This window comes from Mauremys reevesii, linkage group 1 (assembly GCF_016161935.1).
Source record: "Mauremys reevesii isolate NIE-2019 linkage group 1, ASM1616193v1, whole genome shotgun sequence".
Classification (NCBI taxonomy): Eukaryota; Metazoa; Chordata; order Testudines; family Geoemydidae; genus Mauremys; species Mauremys reevesii.
The window spans coordinates 160,630,150-160,654,194 of NC_052623.1; the positions used below are offsets into that span (position 1 = coordinate 160,630,150).

The 24,045-nt window shown below is 42.9% G+C and overlaps 1 protein-coding gene across 5 annotated transcripts in view; it reads right to left on the reverse strand.

Moving 5' to 3' along the window:
- The window catches only part of SLC37A1 (solute carrier family 37 member 1), a 58,518-nt gene extending 35,176 nt beyond the window's left edge, over nt 1-23,342 (reverse strand). Inside the window, exons 1-9 of one of the 5 annotated variants that reach the window (XM_039520338.1) lie at nt 22,296-22,448; nt 21,320-21,382; nt 18,610-18,878; nt 15,640-15,721; nt 12,628-12,754; nt 8,773-8,851; nt 7,166-7,301; nt 5,356-5,432; nt 1,375-1,541 (exon numbers count right to left, since the gene is read on the reverse strand). In XM_039520338.1, coding sequence (XP_039376272.1) covers nt 1,375-1,541; nt 5,356-5,432; nt 7,166-7,301; nt 8,773-8,851; nt 12,628-12,754; nt 15,640-15,721; nt 18,610-18,665 — 724 coding nt within the window. In that variant the 5' untranslated portion in view covers nt 18,666-18,878; nt 21,320-21,382; nt 22,296-22,448. Of the gene's footprint in view, nt 1-1,374; nt 1,542-5,355; nt 5,433-7,165; nt 7,302-8,772; nt 8,852-12,627; nt 12,755-15,639; nt 15,722-18,609; nt 18,879-21,319; nt 21,383-22,159; nt 22,183-22,295; nt 22,449-22,740; nt 22,869-23,271 lie in introns of those variants that run through there. The other 4 variants (XM_039520339.1, XM_039520336.1, XM_039520337.1 and 1 more) reach the window with 4 other exon arrangements.
- Between the last annotated feature and the right edge of the window lie 703 nt (nt 23,343-24,045).

Consider the following 24,045-nt stretch of genomic DNA (forward strand, 5'->3'; position numbering starts at 1 on the left):
GGCCAGGGGCAGCAAGGGGGCGTGTCAGTGATGCGGCCCTCGGGCCAATGCACTAGTCCTCATGCGGCCCTCGGGGTCATTTGAGTTTGAGACCCCTGTTCTATACGGATATAATTGCCTCCACACTGCATGTGCACGCACAGGTGCGCATTCTTGCTCCTTTAAACCATAATTAAAGCAGTAAAACTTTCTGGTATATAGTCTAGCCCAGACGTGGGCAAACTATGGCCTGTGGGACTGTTCCGCCCAGCCCCTGAGCCTCTGGCCAGGAAGCTAGTCCCCGGCCCCTCCCCCACTGTCCCTCCTCCCCCACAGCCATGCTGGCTGCCCTCTGGCCTGCCGCTCCCATGGGCAGCGTGGATAGGGGTCAGGACAGTCAGGGGACAGGGGGGTTGGATGGGGGCAGGGGTCCCGGGAGGGGGTGGTCAGGGGACAAGGAGCGGGGGGATTGGATGGGTTGGGAATTCTGAGGGGGGGGCAGTCAGGGGGCGGGAAGTGGGAGGGGGTGGATAGGGGGCGGGGGCCAGGCTGTTTGCGGAGGTGCAGCCTTCCATACCCGGCCCTCCATACAGTTGCACAAGCCCAATGTGGCCCTCGGGCCAAGAAGTTTGCCCACCCCTGGTCTAGCCCCAAATGAAAAAAAAAAACAAAAACACATTCATTTTGACCTACAAATATAATATTTGTTTCTTTTCTTTAATATTCAGCCCACAGACAAAGAGCAGAATTAAGTTATTTTCAGTCAGACAATGCATATGAAGTCAAGTGAAGATGTCATAGGTTATCAGAGTAGGAATACCCTGATTCCCTGATCCATACGTGGAGTCTGACCTTTGCTTCACAAGTAGACTCACTGAAGTCAAGTGAAGATACAAAATCAAGAGGATGTGGTTTGGGGTGAAGCAGGACAAATATCAAACCTTTGCTGCCTTAAGAACATGTTGCTGCAATCACTCCACATGGTGCTCTACCTTAAGACCACTCAGAAACAAGAACTGGCGCAGGATACCATGGCCAGCTTAAGTAGAGGTCCTGATCAGGAGCACATTAAACCCATGCTCCATGATTTGTACTAGTTCCCAGTAAATTTCAGAGTGGAATTCAAGGACTTGGTGTTAACCTGTAAAGCTCTAAATGGGTTAAAAACCAGTTACCTGAGAGCTTGTCTTTCTCCCCAGGCCAGAGTTGGGCTATAAATGAGAGAGCTGCTGGCAGGGGATCAGACTAGGACTTTGCAACTGCCCCCTTAGGATGTCACATCTTGACCTTCTGAACATGCGGATTTTAATTTGTGTAATGGGGGTTCCCAGCATAGGATGAGCAGTTACACAGTTTTGTATAAATCAAAATAAAAATAAGGAAATATATACTTACGTTCAATGAGAAATAGAAAACAAACGATCCCCAGGCAAGCAATTATAACACCAGGAACCACAAAAGACAGACCCCAGCAGGTAGATACCCAGTAACCAGCAATTAAGGATCCTAAGATATTCCCTACGGAAGTGTGAGAATTCCAGATTCCCATGATCAAACCTCTCCTGCATTCAAAAGGATGCCAATTTTAGTTATTCTGCTCAAAAACATTATTAAGTAGCATACAGAATGACAGACAGCAGGTAATCTTTGGCACTGTTGAAGTATTTGAGTCCTTATCACTCTAACTGTACATAACCTTTTATGCTACTGCCTTTTACCTGACCGTTTCAAAGTACCTAAACATTAATGAATGTATCAGGATATGGGCATTATTCAGAATCTGACATGATTGAGACCTACTAGCCCGATTAAGGCCATTGAAATACATGGAATGTCTCCCATTAATGTCAATGGATTTTGGATCAGGTCCTAAAGATGCATTTTTACTAGGAAAAAGAAAGACGTGTTCTTAGTTTGAATCACCTATGTCTACACTAGAACTGTTACAAAAGCACAGCTGCAGCACTGTAGCACAGACACTTGCTATAGCAATAGAAGAGGATTTTCTGTCATTGTAGTAAATCCAGCACCTTGAGAGGTTGTAGCTAGGTCAATGGAAGAATTCAGCCTGGTCTACACTACAAAGTTAGGTTGATGTAAGGGTAGGCTGAGTCACACAGGATCACTATTGGCATTTCAACATCACCAATGGTAATTTGCAGGTCAGGAAAGTCAGTCCTTGCTTGAAGCTTTCTGAACAGCCCTGTGTTCTTAAAGATGTGAGCAGCATCATGCATGTTCTGCCACACTGATGTTAATGAAGCATCCTCGGTGATCCACCAATGCTTACATAACCACAGAAAAGTAGTCCTTTCTGTTGATGTACTCTGTGGCAAGGTGGGGTGGTGCCAAAATGTGTGCCGTCTATTGCTCCACTGCAGTTTGGGATCCCCATTTCTGCAAATCCACTCACTATGTCCTGCACACTGCCATGAGTACAGTCCTGCATAGCAGGAAACAATTAATGGTCCTTCACACTTGAATGACAACGAGCCCCACAGTAGATTTTCCAACTCCAAAATGATTTCCCTCTGTACAATAGCAATCTGACTTTGCAAGTTTCCACAGTGTGATTGACACTAGCTTCTCCCTTATCAGTGCAGCTCTCATTTTGGTGTCCTGGTGCAGGAGGGCTGGGGCGAGCTCAGCACACAGATCCAGGGATGTGGCCTTGCACATCTGAAAATTCTACAGCCACTGCTCATCATCCCAAGCTTGCATTATATGTAGGGTTACCAGATAGCAACTGTGAAAAAATGGGACGGGGGTTGGGGGTAATAGGTGCCTATATAAGAAAAAGTCCCCCAAAACAGGACTGTCCCTTTAAAAATGGGACATCTGGTCACTCTAATTATATGATATGATCCCACCAGTCAGTGTTCATTTCTTGGGCCCAGAAGCAGTGAAGCTGCAGAGCTGCAGTTGTGCTGTTGTAGGCACTTGTAGTGTAACACACCCTTACTGATTATAATGTTCATACAATGACATCTATAATAGGGACATCAGTTCCTAGAGTAGCATTAATGTGAATTATTTCTGTGCAACTGCCATTGGTGCCAATGGATTTACTGCACAGCTACCACAATGCTATGGAGAAACACTGTATGATGTTACAAAACAACAGTAAGATATCCCACACTGTGGGACTGAAAAAGTTGGCTTTAAAAAAAGTGAGCACTATGAAACAGCAAACATTTTTGTTAATCCATCTGCCAAATATAATCTCTTTAAATTCATACTTTGAGTTGTATTATAAAAAAAGTGTTAGAAACAAGTAGGCCTTATGCCAATTTTTGATGTATACCCTGATGATTTTTAAACAGAAGTGAAAGCAACTGGAAATTTGTTTAAAACCAATGGCAAAATACAGCCCTTATTTTGTTTTTTAAAGTGTTTTTAGACTGAGAACATTTGCCAGCGTTCCTCTCAGTTCAACTCTGAAGTACTTAACTCATATGTCTGAGAGTTATTAATGAATACACACCAATACAGTTGTTTGAAACTGTAAGCAATCATGTTTTGCATAGGGGGCATGTGACTCTTTGGGGAGACTGGGTGGGAGCACCAGAAGCTCTCTAGAAGTTGGGGGTACTGATACCTGCACCCTGGCTTTGGAAGAGGGGGCTGAGTGGGGTGGGGCCACTCAGCCCCCTCTTCCAAAACATCCCCCGCTCCTCTCCACCCCATCTCCCGAGGCCCCTGATCACTACTCTCCTCCCTTTCCCCCAGAAGCCCCACTCTTTCTCCTGAGCCCTCTCCACCCCCCTGCCACTCGCTTCTCTCCACCCTTTTTGAACTGTTAAGCTAAGTTAGTTGCCACAACAAGATGGATGGCGGGTATAAGAGACTTGGGGAGCTAAGTCTCCCTAGATGGGGCTAGAAATGCCAGATGGGGCACACCTCCCTTTTGAGGTGCACCAGCCTGATGACTTTGGAGTGCTGCCACCAGAAGTTCCCAAGAAGTGGGGTGGGGGGAGCCACGAGCGCCCAGACCATGGCCCCACCCGGACTCAGCCTGTGCTTCACCTCAAAGTCCAGCCCCCACTTGGCTTCTTCCTCCATGGCCCCACCCCCACTGAGCCTCTTCCCTTGGAAACTCCGTCCTCACTCTGCCTCTTCCCCTCTTGCCTTCCCCCGGCCCCTGAGGCCCCGCCCACCTGTCACTCACTCCTCTCTGCCCCCTCACTCCTGTCACTCACCCTTAAGGTAGAAGGGGGCAGAAAGGAGTGAGCGACAGGTTGGCGGGTGGGTTGGCTCAGGGGCGATGAGGAGCTTGTGGTACGGTTGCCAAATTTCTAATTGCACAAAACCAAATACCCTTGCCCTCCCCGCCCCGCCCCGTCCCTGAAGTCCCACTTCACTCCATCTTCCCCACCCTCCCTCACTTTCACCAGGCTGGGGCCAAGGGTTGGGGGTGCAGGAAGGGGTGAAGGCTCTGGCTTGGGGTGCGGGCTCCAGGGTGGGGCCAGAAATGAGGGGTTCAGAGTGTGAGAGGGGGCTCCGGGCTGGGGTTGCAGTGCAGGAGGGGGTGAGGGCTCCAGCTGGGGGTGCAGGAGTGGGCTCCTGGCTGAAGGGTTCAGAGTGCAGGGATGCGTGTGCAGGGTGCAGCCAAGCAGCACTTACCTCAGGTAGCTCCCGGAAGTGGCTGGCAATTCCAGGTCCTAGGCAGAGGGGTCAGGGGGCTCTGTGTGCTGCCAGTACCTGCAGGTGTTGCCTCCGTAGTTCCTGTTGGCTGCGGTTCCCAGCCAATGGGAGCTGTGGAGCCAGCACTTGGGGTGGGAGCAGCGCGCAGAGCCCCCGTAGCCACCCCTGTGCCTAGGAGCAAGACATGCCTGCCGCTTCCAGGAGCTGCACAGAGCCAGGGCAGGCAGGGAGCCTGGCTTAACCCCGCTGCACTGCCAACTGGACTTTTAGTGGCTTGGTCATTGGTGCTGATCGGAGCTGCCAGGGTCCCTTTTCAAAAACCAGACACCTGGCAACCCAAGCGGGCAGGGGTGAGAAGAGGTGGAGTAGGAGTGAGGCCTTGGGGTGGGGCGGGTGTAAGTGCAGCAGGGCCTCAGGGGCAGGAGGTGGCCAAGTGGGGGCAGGGCCTTCGGGTGGAGCAGGGCCACAGTATGGGCACTGGTGGTCCTCTCCCCCACACTTCTGAGGAGCTCCTGGTGCTCTCACACAGCCTCCCCAAACGCAAGAGTCACACACCACCTATGCACGACAAACAGGTAATTATGTATTTTTAAAGGATCTTCCTTAAAGGCTTAATTCAAAAAATCACTGAAACTAAATGGGAGTTCTTACACTGACTTCATCAGGTTTTATATTAAGGCCTAAAAACCACCCACATATAGTCTCAGTGCTTAAAAATATGTATATTTTTACCTTCCTTTTCCAAACCAGTTGCCAATGCAGGTAACAACACTGGGCCAGCCAGTGGTTTGCACCAATCCATTAGCTATCTGAAATCATATTTCAAAAAACATTTTATGAATATGAAAATTCTTACACAAAATATTATGCTAAGTGCTTCCTTAGAACAGCCTAAATTGCACAAGAACAAGCCTACATTATCATTAATATTAGATTAATATTTTTTTCCAAACACCATTATTCAGCAAAAATAAAGTCAGACTTAATACGTACAGCACTTTGTATCTAAGGATTTCAAAGCTTTTTACAGGGCAAACCTTCACAAATTGTCATCTCAGGCTTGCCAAAGATCACACGGAATGTGACAGTGCTAAGGGTTCTTAACTCCCACTGCTCTAACCACTTCATAATACTTTCACCTGAATATGAGTTTAGGGAAATGTATGGGTGAAAATAAATGTTGAAAAGACAAAGCCTTATGAAAGAATGTAGAACCTAGAAAGGACTAAAAGAAAAGATGTATACACTGAAGGGACAAATTTCATTATATACTAAATTCAGTCTTAGGGTTGAAGTTGGAATGAAGTTCTTTAACAACCTGTTTAAGGCTGGGATTTTCGAAGGATACTAAGGGAGTTAGGTACCTGACTCCCATCAATGGGGCACCTTACTCTCTTAGGCTCCCTTAAAGATTCCATCCTAAAATCCCAAGTCACTAATACCATGAGGATAACCTAATAGTTCACATTTACAATATACAGTTTAAAAAACAAAATAAAATGTATTCAGGCAAACTCTTGTACTTTACCTATCAAAAGCAGCTTTAATGACTCTGGGTGGGATTTTCAAAAGCATCTAGGGGTATATGCCTACACTTCGAGCTAGAGGCATAATTCCAGCTCAAGGAGACGTACCCAGGCTAGCTCTGATCGAGCCGATCAAGCTAGCACGCTAAAAATAAACAGTACCTGTGGCAGCTCAATCAGTGGGAGGAGCAAGACACCCCAATTATGTATGTGTCAGAGACCACAAGTATGTACTCTAAGTATAGCAGTGGTAGTGAGAGTGGTGGGAGGGGCTAACTGCCTTGAGTACGTGTCTTTGGTCTCAGACTGGTACCTACTTCAGGGCAACTGGCCTCTTTTACAGCTCGCCCGGCCCTGCCACAGTTACAGTTAATTTTTAGCATGCTAGCTTGATCAGAGCTAGCATGGGTATGTCTCCTTGAGTTGGGAATTAAACATCTCCTGCTCAAAGTGTAGGCATACCCTAAATGATTTAGGAGCACAAGCCCCACTGCCTTTCACTTAAAGCCTCTTCCAAAGTCTATCGACGTCAATGCAAAGTCTTTGCATTCATTTCAACGGGCTTTGGATCAGACCCACAAGATTTCTGAGAATTCCACTCCATGGGTTTTTGTTGCAACAGCTGGCAATATCTTGAACACTTTTCACCAGTGCAGGAAACTGCTCAGAGAAAGACAGTACCCTACACTCAGGTCTTAGCAGACAGGTAAAAGTAAATATATATTTGTTCTCAAAGGTATATTATTTCTCACGTTTAGGTTTACACACGTAAATGATCTGGGATTTTAAACAGTTCATGTTTTTTAAAAAAAATATTTCATTTAAAACATATCTTTATTTTTAAAACTATGTATTTCTTGAGATGCTATGGCAAGTAATCTCTTACAAGACTGAATTACATTCAAACCAGAATGGAATGCATCTAGCCATGTAACCATTAAATGCTACTCACATCTGAAAATAAAATAAATATGGAAAGCCAACGAATCTAGGGAAACAAACAACAGTATGCTTACCTGAGCTATCATGTAGAACCACAGGTTATGTATATTATAGAAATAGCCCAACCCAAACATTGCAGTGAAGAGTCCACTGCCAAGCATTCCAACTGTTAGATAATACCGGATAGGCAGTCGCTCTCCTATTATACCACTGAGAATGTACAGGGGTAAAGAAAAAAAACATTTAAAAGAAACATTTCACACACCAAACTTTCATAGTGCATAAAGCGTATGTTCAAATTCTGGATCTATTAGGGTTTTCCCTACAAGTTTCAACAAAAATTTTAACTAAAAATCAAGCAATTAAATAATAAATATTTGGTTCATTACATAACAAATGCTGATATTGTAAGAATTGAATGGTTTTACTGTGGGCATAATGGGAATTACTTTCCACGTGATTCTTCACGTTGAGTGTATCTACACAGCAGTGGGGAGGTGTAATTCCCAACTCATGCAGATATACATGTGCTAGCCCTGCTTGAGCTAGTGCACTAAAAATAGAAGCACAGACGTAGCAGTGCAGGCTGTGTCTTGGGCTTGCTGCCTGAATACAATCCTATCCAAGATCCCAGTATGTACTCAGGTGGCTAACATATGCCATCACCCATACCACCACAGCCACACTGCTGCTTTTAATCATGACAGCCCAGTGTTTCCTCAAACTGGGGTCGCCGCTTGTGTAGGGAAAGCCCCTGGCGGGCCGGGCCGCTTTGTTTACCTGCCCCGTCCACAGGTCTGGCAGATCGCGGCTCCCACTGCCGTGGTTTGCCACTGCAGGCCAATGGGAGCTGCTGGAAGCAGCGGCCAGTAAGTCCCTCATCTTGCGCCGCTTCCAGCAGCTCCCATTGGCCTGGAGCAGCGAACTGCGGCCAGCAAGAGCCGTGATCGGCCGGACCTGCGGACGGGGCAGGTAAACAAACTGACCCGGCCCGCCAGGGGCTTTCCCTACACAAGTGGCTACCCCAGTTTGAGAAACACTGTGACAGCCTCAGTGTATACGTCTACCAGATCTGGGAATTAAACTACAAAGCTGCTATTTAGACACACTCATTGATGTATATGGGCTAGATTGTCACCTGTGATTCATTTCTGTTCAAGGGAGTAAGAATCCTTCCTATGAATTTTTGTAAGGGTTTCAGGATAGTCACTATGAAAAATGTGCCTAAGGGCTTGTCTACACTGCCTGCTGGATCGGCAGGCAGCAGTCAATTCAGTGGGGGTCGATTTATCATATCTAGATGCGACAAATCGATCGGTGAGTGCTCTCATTCTGGTGGAGTACCAGAGTCGACAGCAGAAGTGCAAGCAGAGTTGACGGGAGAGCATCAGCTGTCAACTTACAGCAGTGAAGACATGTCAGTAAGTAGATCTAAGTAAGCCGACTTTAGCTACGCTATTCACGTAGCTGAAGTTGCATATCTTAGATCGACCCTGCGCGGTAGTGTAGACAAGCCCTAAAATCAGGTCTTTGTGTGTATGAGACAATCCAAATTTCTCCTTCCTTCTTCAGTGACCATTCATCAGAAGCTTCCCAAAAGGGAAGGATAACAGATTAGAAGCAGTGCAGCCTTCTGAATCAATAATTCAAGAAGTATAAAAAAAAAGTCTAAAAGAATTACCTCAGATACATTCCAACTGCATAAGCACACAGAAATGAGTAATCCAGGGTTCCCAGTAATTGTTTGTAATTGTTCTTGTCTAAGAAAACATTTTCAAAACAAATCAGTGGAATAAGTTTATCAATAGCTTTCAAACTCTTATTATATATTTCATGTACAGGTCTTGGAAATCTTTAAAAAAAACACTATAGACATTTTTAGTTCTAAGTGAATTTTCTAGCAGAAAAAAAAGAATGCCAGTTTCTTGACACTTTGATTCTACTTAACCAAAGAATACTATATTTTCTGTTTTCATCTATTACATATTAGAAAACCATTGTTCAAAGCATTCTTAATCTCCTCTTACCCAATTCATACAAAAACAACATTTAGAAATGGAAACCACAATTTATTAGCAAAATATACTGTATTTTCAAGCTTCTAAGAGAACAAAGTTCATAAAAGTCTACAAAAATATATTTAAAAATTCCCTAAAAGGAAAATATACTTTTCAAATATGTCAGGTACTAACTGCAAAGATGGCGGAAGCAAATTTTAAAAAGCCATCTCGCAAAGACTAACTATTTTAAAAAAACAATAAAATTAAAAAAGGATGTTGTGCTTTGTTCTTTAATACTAGAAAATAAATATTTCTTCAATTTTCCCCCTCTATTACAATGTTATCTCTGATCCTGTAATCAAACCTGCTTGTGTGGGCCCTTGCAGCCCATATGTCCCTAAACCACTGACTGCCGGAAGTTGGGACTGGATTACAGGGGATGGATCACTCATTAATTGTTCTGTTCCTTCCCTCTGAAGCACCTGGCACTGCCCCAATCAAAAGACAGGTTACTGGGCTAGCTGGACCATTGGTTTGACCCAGTATGGCCGTTCTTATTAGCCCACTAGAGTCAATCGGGCTCTCTGCATGCCAAGAGGCCCTCCATACAGATACAAATCTCAGGATCAGGGCCATTATTTTGAAATATTGGATGAAAAGGAGTACGGTTAGATGACATGGTAATTAAAATGTTTATTATTGTTCGACCAGTGATGGGAGAATGACTATCGATTGAAAATGTTCAGCTAAAAAACAAGTGTTGGATTTATGCACAAAATCTATGAACTGCACACAGGCTCGGTTCAGCCAGGGACTAAAGCGCATGCCAAACTTCAAGCATTTAAGTAGCAGCCATTTGGAAAAAAAATAAAATAAAATCAGGACTTGTTGGAGTTACCACCCGTCCGTCCCCATTTTGAACACTACTACTTGGGCGTCAAATTAGTCCTGGTGACAGACTGACTTCATAAAGAAACGCAAGCTAAAAAGGTCATGAAAACATTGTTGTTCAATACCACGTAATTTCCTGCAATTTTCAGCTTTTAAATTAATTATTTTTAGAAATCTGTTGAATATAACACTGTACTCAACAATAACTTTCGATCAGTGGCTTCTGAAAGGAAAAAAGTTTAAGGTGTTTTTACCCCCTCGGGACCTACTCTATCATACCTTTTTAGGCCCCAGTCATGCACGCAGACCCTACACCCACACAGAGCCCTTTAATGGAGCTTCACCCAGGCACAGAGCGAGACAGAGTAAGATATGTCTGTATCTCATTATGAATTCTGGTTTGTACCATGTGTTGAACACCAGTCTGCACTCTGTCCAGGGACAGACTTTTGTGTAACATTCCCAGCAGCTACCCGGCCCTGGAAAGGTGTTTGACATTTCACTGAAGGACCATCACACTGACAGCAATCCAGGGCTATCAACTGTGAATGATTCTCAACTGCTGGACCATCCCACAGAACAATGGTCTTTCTCCACAGAAGACAGCCACGGGTGGTTGGGAAGTATGCCTGGTGGATCTGGAGATTCTCAGGCTAAGTCTGCATTTACAACACTACTGCAGCTGTGCTGCTCTAGCTCTTCTGTGTAGACACTTACTTCAGCGATTGAAGGGGTTATCCCATCGCTGTGGTACATCCACCTCCCTGAGCGATGGTAGCTAGGTCAGCAGAAGAATTCTTCCATTGGCCTAGCACTATCTACATAGGGACGTAGGCCAGCTTAACTATGTCACTCAGAGGTATGGATTTCCCCCCCCCCCCCGAGTGATGTAGCTGGGTCAATCTAATTCTCTAGTGTAGACCAGCCCCAGTTTGAGCATGTGGTGTGACAGATGTTGCAACCGCATCCAGTATAGTTGGGGACCATACTTGTAGTAATTGTATGAATGGTTTTTACATCACGTTAGACCAGGGATTGTAGGCAACTCCACCAGCTCCTCCAGGAACAAAAAGCAGTAGAAGGGTGATGGAGGCAAATCACTCAGGCTGTAAACACCTCCAGAGAAGTGCCACCCTTTGGGGAGCTTTGCATACACTCCCTGGCCCACCGTGATAAACTTCATACAATATGGTCCCCAACTAGCGTGCAGGTGGTTGCAATATCAAAGGAAGAATATGCAGGTACAGTTTCCCTGAAACTGTGACACATGGCACAAAAGCAGAGGCCTTATTTAAGAGCAGTGTAAGGAGAATTTAAAGGAGAACTCTACTCAGCCTGAAAGCTGATGAACCATTGACTCAAAAGAAAGAGTGAGCACAGACTAGAGGAGAGAGTGTTTCAGGACTGTCATTTGCGAAGCTCTGTAGTGCTTTATCAGTAAAGTCACTGTGGTGAAGAAATTCTTCTGGTGAACCTGTGCTCCTTGCTTAACTGCCACATTGTCCCCAAAAGGGTTAAACTAGGAGCCCCAGAGCGCCCATGGATTAGGTGGAACGCTGAGTGTGTGTAAGCAATGGGGGATGGGGAGACCGGTGACTAGGGTCGCAGACACTGGTTGTCAGGCTCTAGGATGGCTAGATGGCAGCACCCCATTTCCTAAGGAAGGGTGTCAGACAAGAGGTATGTGCTCAGGAGCATGCCCTAGAGTCCCAAAGCTACAAATGTATGGTGGGTTACCAGGCCACTTGATAACACAGGGGTCTACTTACACATAGCTGAGAATGCAGGATCACAGCCTTAGTTAGTAATAATTGAACAGTTTCTCCTTTGCTGGTGGGCTATCAGGTTACTAGGATCTTCTATTCTACTGACATTCCCTATTTATGATCAGATGCTGAACACAAGATATCAAGCACTTATTCAAAATCTCAGTTATTATATTCAAATTATTACAGTATTAACTTGTAAATAAGCAAAACATAGCCTTTTAATTACAATAGTTTTCTAAATGAGCATATTTTCTTTGTTTTGAAGGTGCCAGCATTTCTGGAATGTGCATGGCATCAGTTTATAGAGCTGGCTAGAATTCCATGGGAAATTCTGACATTTCAAAAATTTGTTTTTGTTCCAAATCGGAAACATTGATTTTTTTCCACTAACTGGAAATTCTGGAAGCATTGAATTGTTTTGTTTCAATAGCATCAGGACCATATAAAATATAATATATTTGATAAAATATAAATGTCAAAATGAAATGAAGTGAGAAAGCCAAAATGATCAGTTATGTCACATTTCCATAACAAACATATGTGGAATCACCACATTCCCATGAAACGTTTAGATTTGACAAATCTGCATTTTCTAACTGAAATTTGTTCCATCAAAAAGTTTAAGACCAGGTGTAATAGTTTAGTCTTCAGCAGCTGAATTCATAATTTATTTGGAAAAAGAAGTTCTTGTAAGAGACTTGCCGTTTAAAGCTTCATCTCATTTGGGACACTCACAACATATTAGCCAGGTTAAATTAAAAACAAAACATGTCTCTCCTACCCGTTTTTCCATGGGAAGAATCCCTGTGATAAGTAACAAGGTACAACACTTGTATAAATATCATTATTACAAAATTAGCATGCAAATGAACTCACCAAATGGCTCCCAACCACACTGAGACTCATTAGATAACTTTTTAACAGGCTGAATCTGGATGGCATATTCTTTGTAGGAGTTGAGTTCAACTTCATTTGGAGGAGCACAGTGCTTATGTAGTTCTCCCTAATGTAGAAAGAGAATTTGACAATATAAAACTCAGCCAATCCTGCTATACACAATACAGTAGCAAATTTAACAAATCTAGCTATTTATTGGCCCAAACAAAACCCGTTTAAGTCAATGGTATATCTATCCTTTTTAAGTTGCAGTGCTGTTATAGCTGTGTTGGTGCCCTGATATTAGAGAGACAAGGTGGGTGAGGTAACATCTTTTACTGAACCAACTTCTGTTAGTGAGACAAGCTTTAGAGCTACACAGAGCTCTTCTTCAGGTTGGTCCAATAAGAGAGATTATCTCACTCATCTCATCTCTCTAATATCTATTGTAATGGCTTTGGATCAGTTCCTGTACGTGAAACACCCTTCACCACATATGAGGCTAGTAGCAATGTTATAGCGACAGTGCTTTTCATACTGAGAGATCCCAAAACACTTTACGAACACTAGGCCTGATTAACCACTGCGAACGTCAAAGGATCCCTACAAGGTTTGGCTGGGAATTACACTGGTATAAGATTGGAGGAACACAATCCTACACCTATTAGAAATCAATGGAAGTTTTGCCATTGGCTTTGCTGGAAGCAGGACTGGGCTCCAAAACTGACAAAATCTACAGCCCCAGTCTTGTAAACAATTATGTGCCTGCTTAACTTTAAGTACCGTGAATAGTCCTAGCAAAGCCAGCATGCACAACATTAAGCATGTGTGTCAATCTTTGCAGCACCAGTAGCAATATATTGTATTTCATCCCTTATAATGCAGCACAGCCAAGTTTTGGACAGGGATAGAAGAGAACAAACACACCCCACTGAAACTGCAAGGGAAATTTAGGTAGGCGAAATGTAATTACCAGGATTGACACAGCTGAGTTCGACACCCCTATTCTCACTACAAGTGCTATGGGAACTTTGATGATCAGAAATAAGCCAGGACTTGGATTTTACATCTCATTGGAACGATGGCATCTCCAACAGCACACTACTCAACATGCTGGGGAAATGTCCCAGTTCACCCAGCAGCTCCCACAGAAGTCAACAAGCATACTTCAGTGGTACGTGATACCATACATATCAAACAGAAGCAGAATACCTTTTCCTCTTCCGTCCTCTCCCCCCAAGAAAATAAAAAGATCTGTTCACAATATATAAAGGGGTAATGGTATATTTTTCTAAAAAATGCTCATATGTAAGTGATGTTCTCAGCCACGCAGGTGTAAATTTGAAATAGCTCCATTAATCTCAGTGAAGTTACTCTGGATTTACATTGCTGTGAATAAGGGCAGAATGTGTCCTTATGTCATCTGAGAATATTGCAATGCCCTTTCCTTCAGCAAAGAACATTTTATTTTTCAGTTTATATCTTAAACTTGTCTCCTCATTCCTAAGCATACAACTACTGCACATGCACATCAGCTTGCAGCACTGGTATGAGCAGACTTCTAGGTCTATAAAGAGTTCCACTGACATAACCAGGATTCTACATACATGTAGGGATCTGTGTGTGCAGATCACGTTGGAGGATTGGAGCCCATGAGTTAGCGTATCATTACGCTCAAAGGAAACAGAACAGTAAAATATACGGACACTGCAGAAACAGACTTTGGAAAAAAAAACCAATCAGCTTTTGGAAGTATTAAAAAAAGGAGGGGGGGAAAAACACCACTAAGTCTAAAAATAAAAATAGAAAATATAGTTTGACACATCAAACTGCAGGAAACTTCAAAGGAGATACAGAGAGGAAGGGATTTAGTTTATTAGTTTTTAATTAGATCAAGTAACTGCTTACACTGCTTAAGGCCAAGCTACCAACAGGTAGATCTAACATTGATTTCCAGAGCAGTATGGATGGAAATTTCATTCCTGAGAACTATGCTCTCTTAAAAAAATGCTATTTTATAACCCTAACCAAATATAATCTAAAGTAAGATAACATGGTTTTCATATGGACGATCCCAGTCTATACAGATCAGAGAAACAGTGCTAATGTCAGTTTTATTCCTTGTGTAAACAGGTTCTTAGTAAAAGCAGCAAAGAATCCTGTGGCACCTTATAGACTAACAGACGTTTTGCAGCATGAGCTTTCGTGGGTGAATACCCACTTCATCGGATGCAAGATGTACTTCACCCACGAAAGCTCATGCTGCAAAATGTCTGTTAGTCTATAAGGTGCCACAGGATTCTTAGCTGCTTTTACAGATCCAGACTAACACAGCTACCCCTCTGATACTTGACAGGTTCTTAGTGGGAATGAAATCAAAAGGTTAATGAAACACTTGACAATTTGAAATGTAAACAATGAAACCATATCTAAGCAATCTGCATTCTGATAACAGGTCCAATGCTATTTATTTACTGTATGGAGCAAGGCTTTTTTTTTTTTAAATATGAATAGGCTGTTGAGCAATAAAGTTAAAAATATACATGAGAAATAATTTCCAGTTAATGTACTGCCAAAGTCTAAAGGTGAAAATGAAATACATTATATTTCTCTGACATCACTGCACTAGCTCATGCATAGTACTGCTCAAGAACGAATATCATTTTAAAGATCTAATGCACACAATTTACTCACTCTCAATAGATTCCTCAGCTCTGAGCAACTCTTCTAAGATTTCAAGCCTTGATCCTGCAAACACTTACACACGTATTTAGCTTAACTCATGTAAGGGCATAAAACCAGAAGTATGTGCAGTATTCTAGGTGTGGTCTCACCAAAAGTGTATAGCATGGGACTATGGTACGACAACTGTAATTATCGGCACTTGTTTTTACTGCATTGTGGGTTAAAGTTTAACACTGTCTTTGAAAACACACACACACACAAAAGTATACTTCCCTGTTTGAGAAAATTAGGAGGCTATTTAAACAAAAGTGATTCACTGTTGCTTACCTTAACTATACTAATAGGTTTCCTTGACAAGTGGAAACTAGCATATAACAAAAAGGTAAGAACAAAAATGAAGGCCCTGCACCTGTAACAAAAGAAAAATCAGTATTTATTTTAATATTTCTAAGTGATTTCAATCACTAGATTTATATTTACCACCATCTTACATAAAACAAAATATTTCAAAGTATTCTTCACATTTTTTTTCACTTCACGTTATCATAAATCCTGGAAGCTAAAGAGACTAAATTAATTCTAACTACTGTGTATTGGGGTATAAATTTGAGCAATGTCAATAGTTTCTATATTTAAGCCAGCATCAAAGCAAAACATAATTTTTGCACCTGTGACACCTTTACCCCCAGAGGTTCACAAATGAGGGTGTGGGGACTACTCTTTGTCGACAGAGCACATGGTGCTGGCTCTTCTCTCTTTCCAGTTGCTAATGCATATTAAAAGAGAAACAAAAAAAACCAAACAATGTTACTTATTTTCCTATTATTGCTTTTCCACGTAAGCAATTGTAGTTGCCAAATGGATGTGATCTGTTTGGAAATGTGAGAGGTGTGTTCCTATGACAATGAAATGTGATCCACCCTATAAAAAAAAAAACTTTGAGAATGCTTGCCTTTATACTGATGGTTTCATTCACATCTACTTTATAACCATTAGTACATTTTTTTAAATGGAGAAGAGTAGTTTGAAAGATTTGTTATACTACAGTAGATTCTTTTTCTACTTTGCTTACCAATACCTGTTAAGTATACGGTCTGATATATTATAGAATGCTACATGCTGTATATCTTCAGCTCAACATCCTACATAACATCCAGTTGTCTGTCAGCATATGTAAGCAAAAGCATGAACAAGTATAATGTATCTATTTAAATCTCCAATAGATGTGTAAGCCACAGCACACTATAAATACCGTATACTTGGTATTGCACCAAGACACATGGCCAACATGCCTCCTGCTGCAAAAGCCACCACAGGATCCTTAGTGACCACAAGGGGGCAGGATTTCAGTTTTGGGTGTTGTCTAATGGATGGTACCTCCAGAAATAGCAGACCCTAATGCTATTCTAAGCCCTGGTCTACACTAAGCTCGGGGGTCGAACTAGGGTACGCAAATTCAGCTACGTGAATAACGTAGCTGAATTCAAACTACCCTAGTTCGAATGACTTACCGTCCAGACGCCGCGGAAGCGAACTCCGCGGCTCCAAGGTCGACTCCGGCAACTCCTCCTGCCGCGGTGGAGTACCGGAGTTCGAACTAGCGCTTCCGGGGTTCGAACTATCGCGTCTAGATCTGACGCGATAGTTCGAACTCCGAGCAGTCGAACTCGCCGCGTCGACCGTCCCGGTAAGTGTAAACGTGCCCTAAGGCATTGGTCAAGTACTGACTGAGGGCTTGGCTACACTGGAGAGTTGCAGCGCTGGTGGAGGCTTTACAGTGCTGCAACTTAGTAACTGTCCACACCTGCAAGGCACATCCAGCGCTGCAACTCCCTGGCCACACACCAGCGCTGTTATAGGCCTCCAGGGTATTAGGAGATATCCCAGAATGCTTTTAACTAAATTACTCTCTTTGTTTTGTTATGATGCCTCTCTTTGTTTTGTTGTGAACTCAGGGCTCCGGGAGCTGCTTATCTAAAAAACAAACACAGCTCTTGTTTGCTGTGAATGAGGCAGGCAGGGGGATGAATGTCTACAGCTAGTGTTTGCTTGAGGAGAGAAACAGCAGGTGGGGGGGAGAGGGAGAAAGGGAGTCCATTGGAGCAGCTGCTTATCTGGTCTGCAGGCTATTCGCAGTTAAGAGTGAATGAGGGGTCGAGGAAATGGTCAAATTTTGCAAGGCAGGGAGCTGACAAAGAATTTGCAAGGCAAGGAGCTGACACACAGTGTCGGCTCCAAAAATCCACTCTCTTTCTCTCCCCCACTTCCTGTCACACTCCACCCCACCCCCCTCTTTTGAAAAGCACGTTGCTGCCACTTGAACGCTGGGATAGCTGCCCATAATGCACCACTCCCAACAGTGCTGCAAATGCTGCAAATGTGGCCACACTGCAGTGCTGGTAGCTGTGAGTGTGGCCACACACCAGCGCTTTCCCTACACAGCTGTACGAACACAGCTGTAACCCCCAGCGCTGCACATCTGCAAGTGTAGCCATGGCCTGAGAGGCAAACATACAAGTTACAAATTGCTAACACATCCTCCAGCACAGGCAGTTTCCTGGATTTTCTTGGAGGTCTCTTATCCAAGAATTGACTATGTTTAACCCTGCTTAGCTTGTAGAACCAGCACAGAAGACTCTGCAAGTAAGGCTACCCAAACATACCATCTGGGTTTTGGTATAACAACATACATTGGGGTGTTCAGCTGTTATGCCCATTACTGAAGATTTCATTTAATAAACTGCAATGACTCTTGCCTTGCAGCTCTGTTAGATGACATGTATGATAAAAATCATTCAAATAGGAAGTACTGATTTCTTTCCTTTGTTACAGTAAATAACAAATTCTCTCCCTCTCAAGCACAAAAAGAGCTGACAAGACCAAAACAGAATTAAAAAGTTGTCAAAAGATCTGGGTCCAGGATAAACACACTGATTTTTTCCACAGACATAAACCAAGCAACTCAAAATAAAAGGCTGTGATCCACCTCCCCAAGCACATAATATGTGAAGCAGAACGGGGGAAGCACTTATTCTCTAGCATACAAAACTAATGGTGATGGAAATGTACTCCAAACCCCTATACCACTCTGTACTAGCGTCAAATCTCCTGATTAAAAAAATCTTTAGCCATGCTCTTCATTTTGCAATTAAATCAACATTTTCTTTAACAAAAAGACTTGTTTTATATTTGAAGAAATAAAAAGTTAGAGAAATTGAGTCAAAGGAACAATCTTTCTCAGATAAAAATCTGATATTGTCCGAAATGGATGTCTGTAATATAGACTTGAAAACTTACCACTGATCTCTTGTAAATAAAACAATGAAGCGAACTCCAGGGGGAAGTTGAGCCATTTACTTCACTGCCAGGATCTGGATTTTAGGTGACAAAATGCTACGTTTGGAAAAGGATTGTCCTAGGGTCAGGCTTTTTATCAAAGGTGCTCGGAACGTCGTGTAATTGCACTTTGTGGAACTGTTCTGAAGAGACGTCACACTAAGCAGATCTCATTTTAGGTCTCTTCTTTGATATTTTCTGTCACTTTGAATGGCCAACCCTTCACTCAACTGTTTTAAAAAAAAATTGAAAAGTTAGCATTTTAATTATATTTTTAATCAGTGGTTCTTTCAATAATGTAAATAAACTGCTGCAACTTTATAGACATCAAAATTTTGGAGAAATAGCTTAAACCACTGAAAAAGTTACAAATTTCCAAAGGCTGCCTTTCTTACTTGTTGGTACCAAGCCTGAACAAGTTTTTCTTTAAGACGTCAGTACAGATAAAAGACTTCATGGAGGAAGTGATCTAAAGGCCACCGAAGTCAATGGAAAGATCCCACTGATTTCATTGGATTTTGGTTCTGGTCCTGAGAGACTGCAAGTGGGCAATTCCCTACCAGGAAAAGATGTATTTTAAAACATCAGATGCACTCAAATTTCTGATGCCATAGGGAACTTACCAATTCCTGGCCCAACATAGTTGTTTTAGACCCTCTTCTCTAATAGGAAAAGGTGCACAATAACCTTTATGACAGGTACATGGTGTACTAGTCGTGCTGCTACTTGGCATGTTTGGCTGAGGCTGATAAGTAATAAGACTGAGACTGACCTCCCTACATGAGCAAAAGAATGTAAGCTAAAGAAAAATCTTATTTTAAAGTACTCACTATTGCTAATAACTAGGACTTGTCTTAGGATAGGATTGTTAGGAGATGTCACATGGCAGCCAGAGGCATTGATTTGTGAGCTTTATTCCTTTAACCTTTATTCTCCTGTTTTAGCACAAATAAGAACCGTGCTTTTGCTCTTCCAACAGCAGACAGTATTTAACACAGTAACGATTGTATCAAAGCTGACCTTTCTAAATCTAACCTAAATCCCTCTATTGTAGATGTTTTGTTTTTAAGTCTTTGGGATGGAGAAATCTAATCACTCCTGGAATAATTACACCTCTCACCACGAATTCACCATTAGCTTGCCATATCTTTTTCTTGTTGCTGTGCACTTGCTCCCTTAGCTTCTCCTCCTGACCCCGGTTTAACGTTTCCTTTCTTCATGAGTGAAATTCATGCATGGTATGGACAGCCTGCTGAAGGCCCCCCCGGCCACATAATTTACACCCTGTACAGAGGGTTCTGCTGCTGAAGCAGTTACACAGGAATGCCCACACACCTCCTATATATATTTCAATGAAAGTCCCACATAGGTTGGTACGAAGGCCACAACAGAGCTCCAGCAGAACTCTGTGCCTCATATAACTGGTGCAGGAGGCTGAAATAATAGCTGCATGGAAAGTGTGGCACAGCACCCTGACGCTAGTTTGTAGGGACCGATTTCACCTTCTTATCCACCACCCACATAAAGCTTCAAAACTCTGTTTTTATGAGCAGATCTCAGCCCAAGTTCTCAGTGAAAAAAATTCAAATTGTTTATCATCACATCCATCCAACCACCCACCCACAAGTTCACCAGATGTCTGAAGTGGTTAAAAAAAAAAAAAAAAGAGAAAATGAGAATCTGTGACTCTTGTGACAAGAGTGACAAAGATGTAGCCATAGCAACAACAGTTATATTAATTCTATGACAGCATGTGATCATTAAGTATTAATATTAATTTAATTTTTTGGAAGGGACAGTAGTATGTTACAAAGGCAATGGCAAGTATACTAGGTAACTTACGGATGAATCATTTTCTTTTTTATTAAAGCAAGTGTAAATAAACAAATCATAAAAAAAAAACGTTTTAACTTGTTTCCTAGTCTTTTGTTTTCAGTAACACTAAGGACCTAATTTTCTAACCTAAAAGCAGCAACTGAATAGCAGGAAAAGGGCACCTCAAGCATGGTAGATAAATGCAAGGCTGACCCTAGACCAAATGGCACCCCAGGCAAGGAACATCTTTGGTGCACCCCGCTCCATTTGTTAAACTTCTGAATACCTTATTTTTTATTGCATTTGTTGCCTATTTCATGACTTTGATGCATGATTTGCATGCATGATTTAACTGTGTCATATAAGACAATACATTTGCATGGTAGGATCTGTAAATCTGTGAGCCCGGCGCCATCCCAAGCCCAGCACCCCAGGCAGTCGCCTGGATCACCTGCCCCTAAATCCGGCCTTGGATAAATGAATACCTTACCATCTCGTCATTCTATTACGCGTTGTGGAAGGCACGCTAGAATTAACTTTGAAATGGTATTTGCATTCTAAGGGCTAGATTGGGCCTTTAGGCAAAGCACTGAACTAGGATTGTGCATATGCTGCATCATCTCCAGAGGCACAGTGCATTACAGGCATTGGAGGCATAATTCCCCACCCTGCTTCCTCCTTGCTCTATGAAGGTATAGTAATTTGCTGCTGGCCTGTAACAGCAGCAAATTGCAATAACCCTCAACACTGGCCTAAGCTGTGCTGCCCAGTGCATTGGGGGACTGGAGAGAAGGTTCTGCCCATTCCCACCTACTCTGGGAGAAATAGAGTAAGCAGGTATGCAGCACCCACTTACCTCTGCATGCTTGGACCCAAGGTCCCGATAGATCATGCAGAGATGTAAGTAGTTTTTCACTCCCTGAAGCAAACACAAAGTCCAAAATCTAGCCCTAAACTGCTATTTTCATTAGTTTATAAATTCTTTTAATAAACAAATGAGGCATATGCTTTGTTTTAACTCATAAGGGATTTCAAAACAAAAACAAAAACCCAAAAAAACAAAACCTTCAGGAATAGCAACATAACTTGTATTGGTCTGAGATGACCATTAAAGCTGAAATGTTGTATTGGTAACAACTTCCCACTCTCCAAAAGTGTCAACATGATGAATCAACAACCTGGTATTTAAATATGAATAGTCATTATTGGCTGCATAATGATTGCTCCTAGAGCATTTTGACAAGAGAGGAAAGAGAGAATCTAAGTTTATCTTTTTTAACAGGTGGGGGAACTTCCTAGTCTTTATGAAAATCTACATCCTGGAAAGTTTGGTTACACACTGCAGATCCGTTTCACATTCCACACCACCCAGAGCAGAGTTTCTCTCTGAGTTTCATCATTGCTTTAGTGTTGCTCGTCCAAGACACTGTGCCTTAAATTAGATAAACACACCCAATTACTATCTTCCCTTTTCAAGACAAATACAGGTTTCTTGCAAAACAATCTGTTGCATAAATGGTGCCTATAAGTTCACCTCACACTGTGGTTATCTGATCAGTAATGTCTCTGAGGAAACTTCCTGCTTGGGACCTGCAGCTAGTAGATTCTAACAACTCTTTCAACCTACATGAGAGAAAAAAAAATCAGAATTTATTTCTGAACAAGACACTAGCTTCCATCAAATTTCAAGCCCTACCAGACATCCAACTGACGGTCAGCCTGGGAAAATGAAGCAGGAAAGATGATTCACCCTCAACCTCATGCCTAGGGGAAATGAGGATGTCAGCTGATGGAAGACGTTCTGTTTCACCCCTACAGATTAATTCCCTTACCACAAAAGGTACCCGTGCGAACAGTCTAGTCTCACTGAAGCCAGTGGAACTACTCATGCAAGAGTGTGCCGGACTGGGATCATCTTGGGTACAACCTCTTCCACGCAAACTGTGTGTCTTCAAAAGGCTTTATAGCGTGAAGCAGTGGTACAGTTAATAAGTAAGGCGGAGAAGGAGGGCAACCAAAAATAAAGACCCCCCTCCCCTTCTTCTGTGTGGAAAATTAGCACAAAGCTGTAACTCTGCCTCCCTTGGCCGTGCCACTCACACCCTCCCTTTCATGCATAGGTGGAGATAATTATTCCCAGGCGGCGGCAGGCAGCTGTTGCATCTCCCTAACGAGCAGTACTCCTCCCCAGCTAGCCCCCACCCCGAGCCCGAGCCTCCCCTTCCCCTCCCATTGCTCCCAGCTTAGGCGCAGACAGACCCTAGTACAACAGCTCACCAGAAAATCGCGCCTGGAGATCAGCGAGGGCTCTCAGTGCACTGCCTCGGCGCACCATCGGCCGGTGTTTCCTTGCTGCTCGGATACTTCCTGGTTAGCTGAGCTGCAGGCGTGGCTCCCTCCTGTTTCATTCACGCTCAGCCGGCCCCAGCTTTCCGGGTGCTATAAAAGAACCTGTTTGCCGGGCGCGCCTCCCCCCACCTCGCCCCTCTGATAAGGAAGCAGCGCCACATACAAGGCAGGAAGAAGCAAGCTGCACAATGTGCTCGCTGCACAGAGAAGAAGCTACAGTACGGGGGAGACACAGCTCCCTCCCGTTATACAGTTAACCTGTCCCGCGTATCACTCAGCAGCGCTTCAGACTCGGTAGGGTTAGTCACCCACCTATGCAGCGAGCGCGCTGCAGAACCATAGACATTTAATTCCAAAACCGCTTTGTTTCCATTCTTACAAATCATTTCTGGTCAAAAGGCAAAACTGTCAGGTCACCGGTTTTGGCACACATTTTAGGTTTTGTAACCACCGTCCTACCTGACGTGCACTGTAGATGAAAACCCTCAAGTTCAGTGGAAAAGAAAAAACGTTCCCCCGCCGTGTTCGATACACAATTGCAGCAACATTGTGCTACTTGCAGTAGAATCTGAAAGCGAAACTGACTAGAAACAAGAGTGAAAGTGATCGGTGTATTTTTATTGGATAAGCCAAGAAAGGCAAACAAATATAAAATGATGGAAAGTGGGGTTCTGCTCAGGAAATGGGTCCCACCTGGGTAGAGACTGCCTGGACCTTAGTTATATTTCTAAACTTTTGTTTTAATCAACAAAAGGTGTTATTTGTAAGAATTAAAAAAACAACAACAGACAAACATGAGTTTTAACCTGACACTTTTAATTTGTGCATTCAGGATTTTGTTGTTGTTATGCTTTTGTATTTGTTTAAAATTTTGGAAATACAAGATACTTTTACTATACAGTGCCTACTTATAAAATGTCATCAGTTTGATATGTGGTGCAGTCATTGGCCCTGATCCTTCAAAAACTTATGCAGGTGCTTAACTTTACGCAATCTGAGGAGTCCCATTGAATTCAATAGGGCTACTCTCCTGGTACTGCCATCTCAAATGTTCAAAAATTATGAGGCAGATTCATGAAACTGGCTTAAAAATCATGATTCAAAATGAATTTTGGGTTCTTTTTATTTGCCGCCAGGTTTGTGCATTTGCGACACATTTTTAAACTTCTGAATAACCATGAAAACTAGAAATTTACCTTTTTTAAAAAAAATGAAAGCTGAACTGCTCATGTA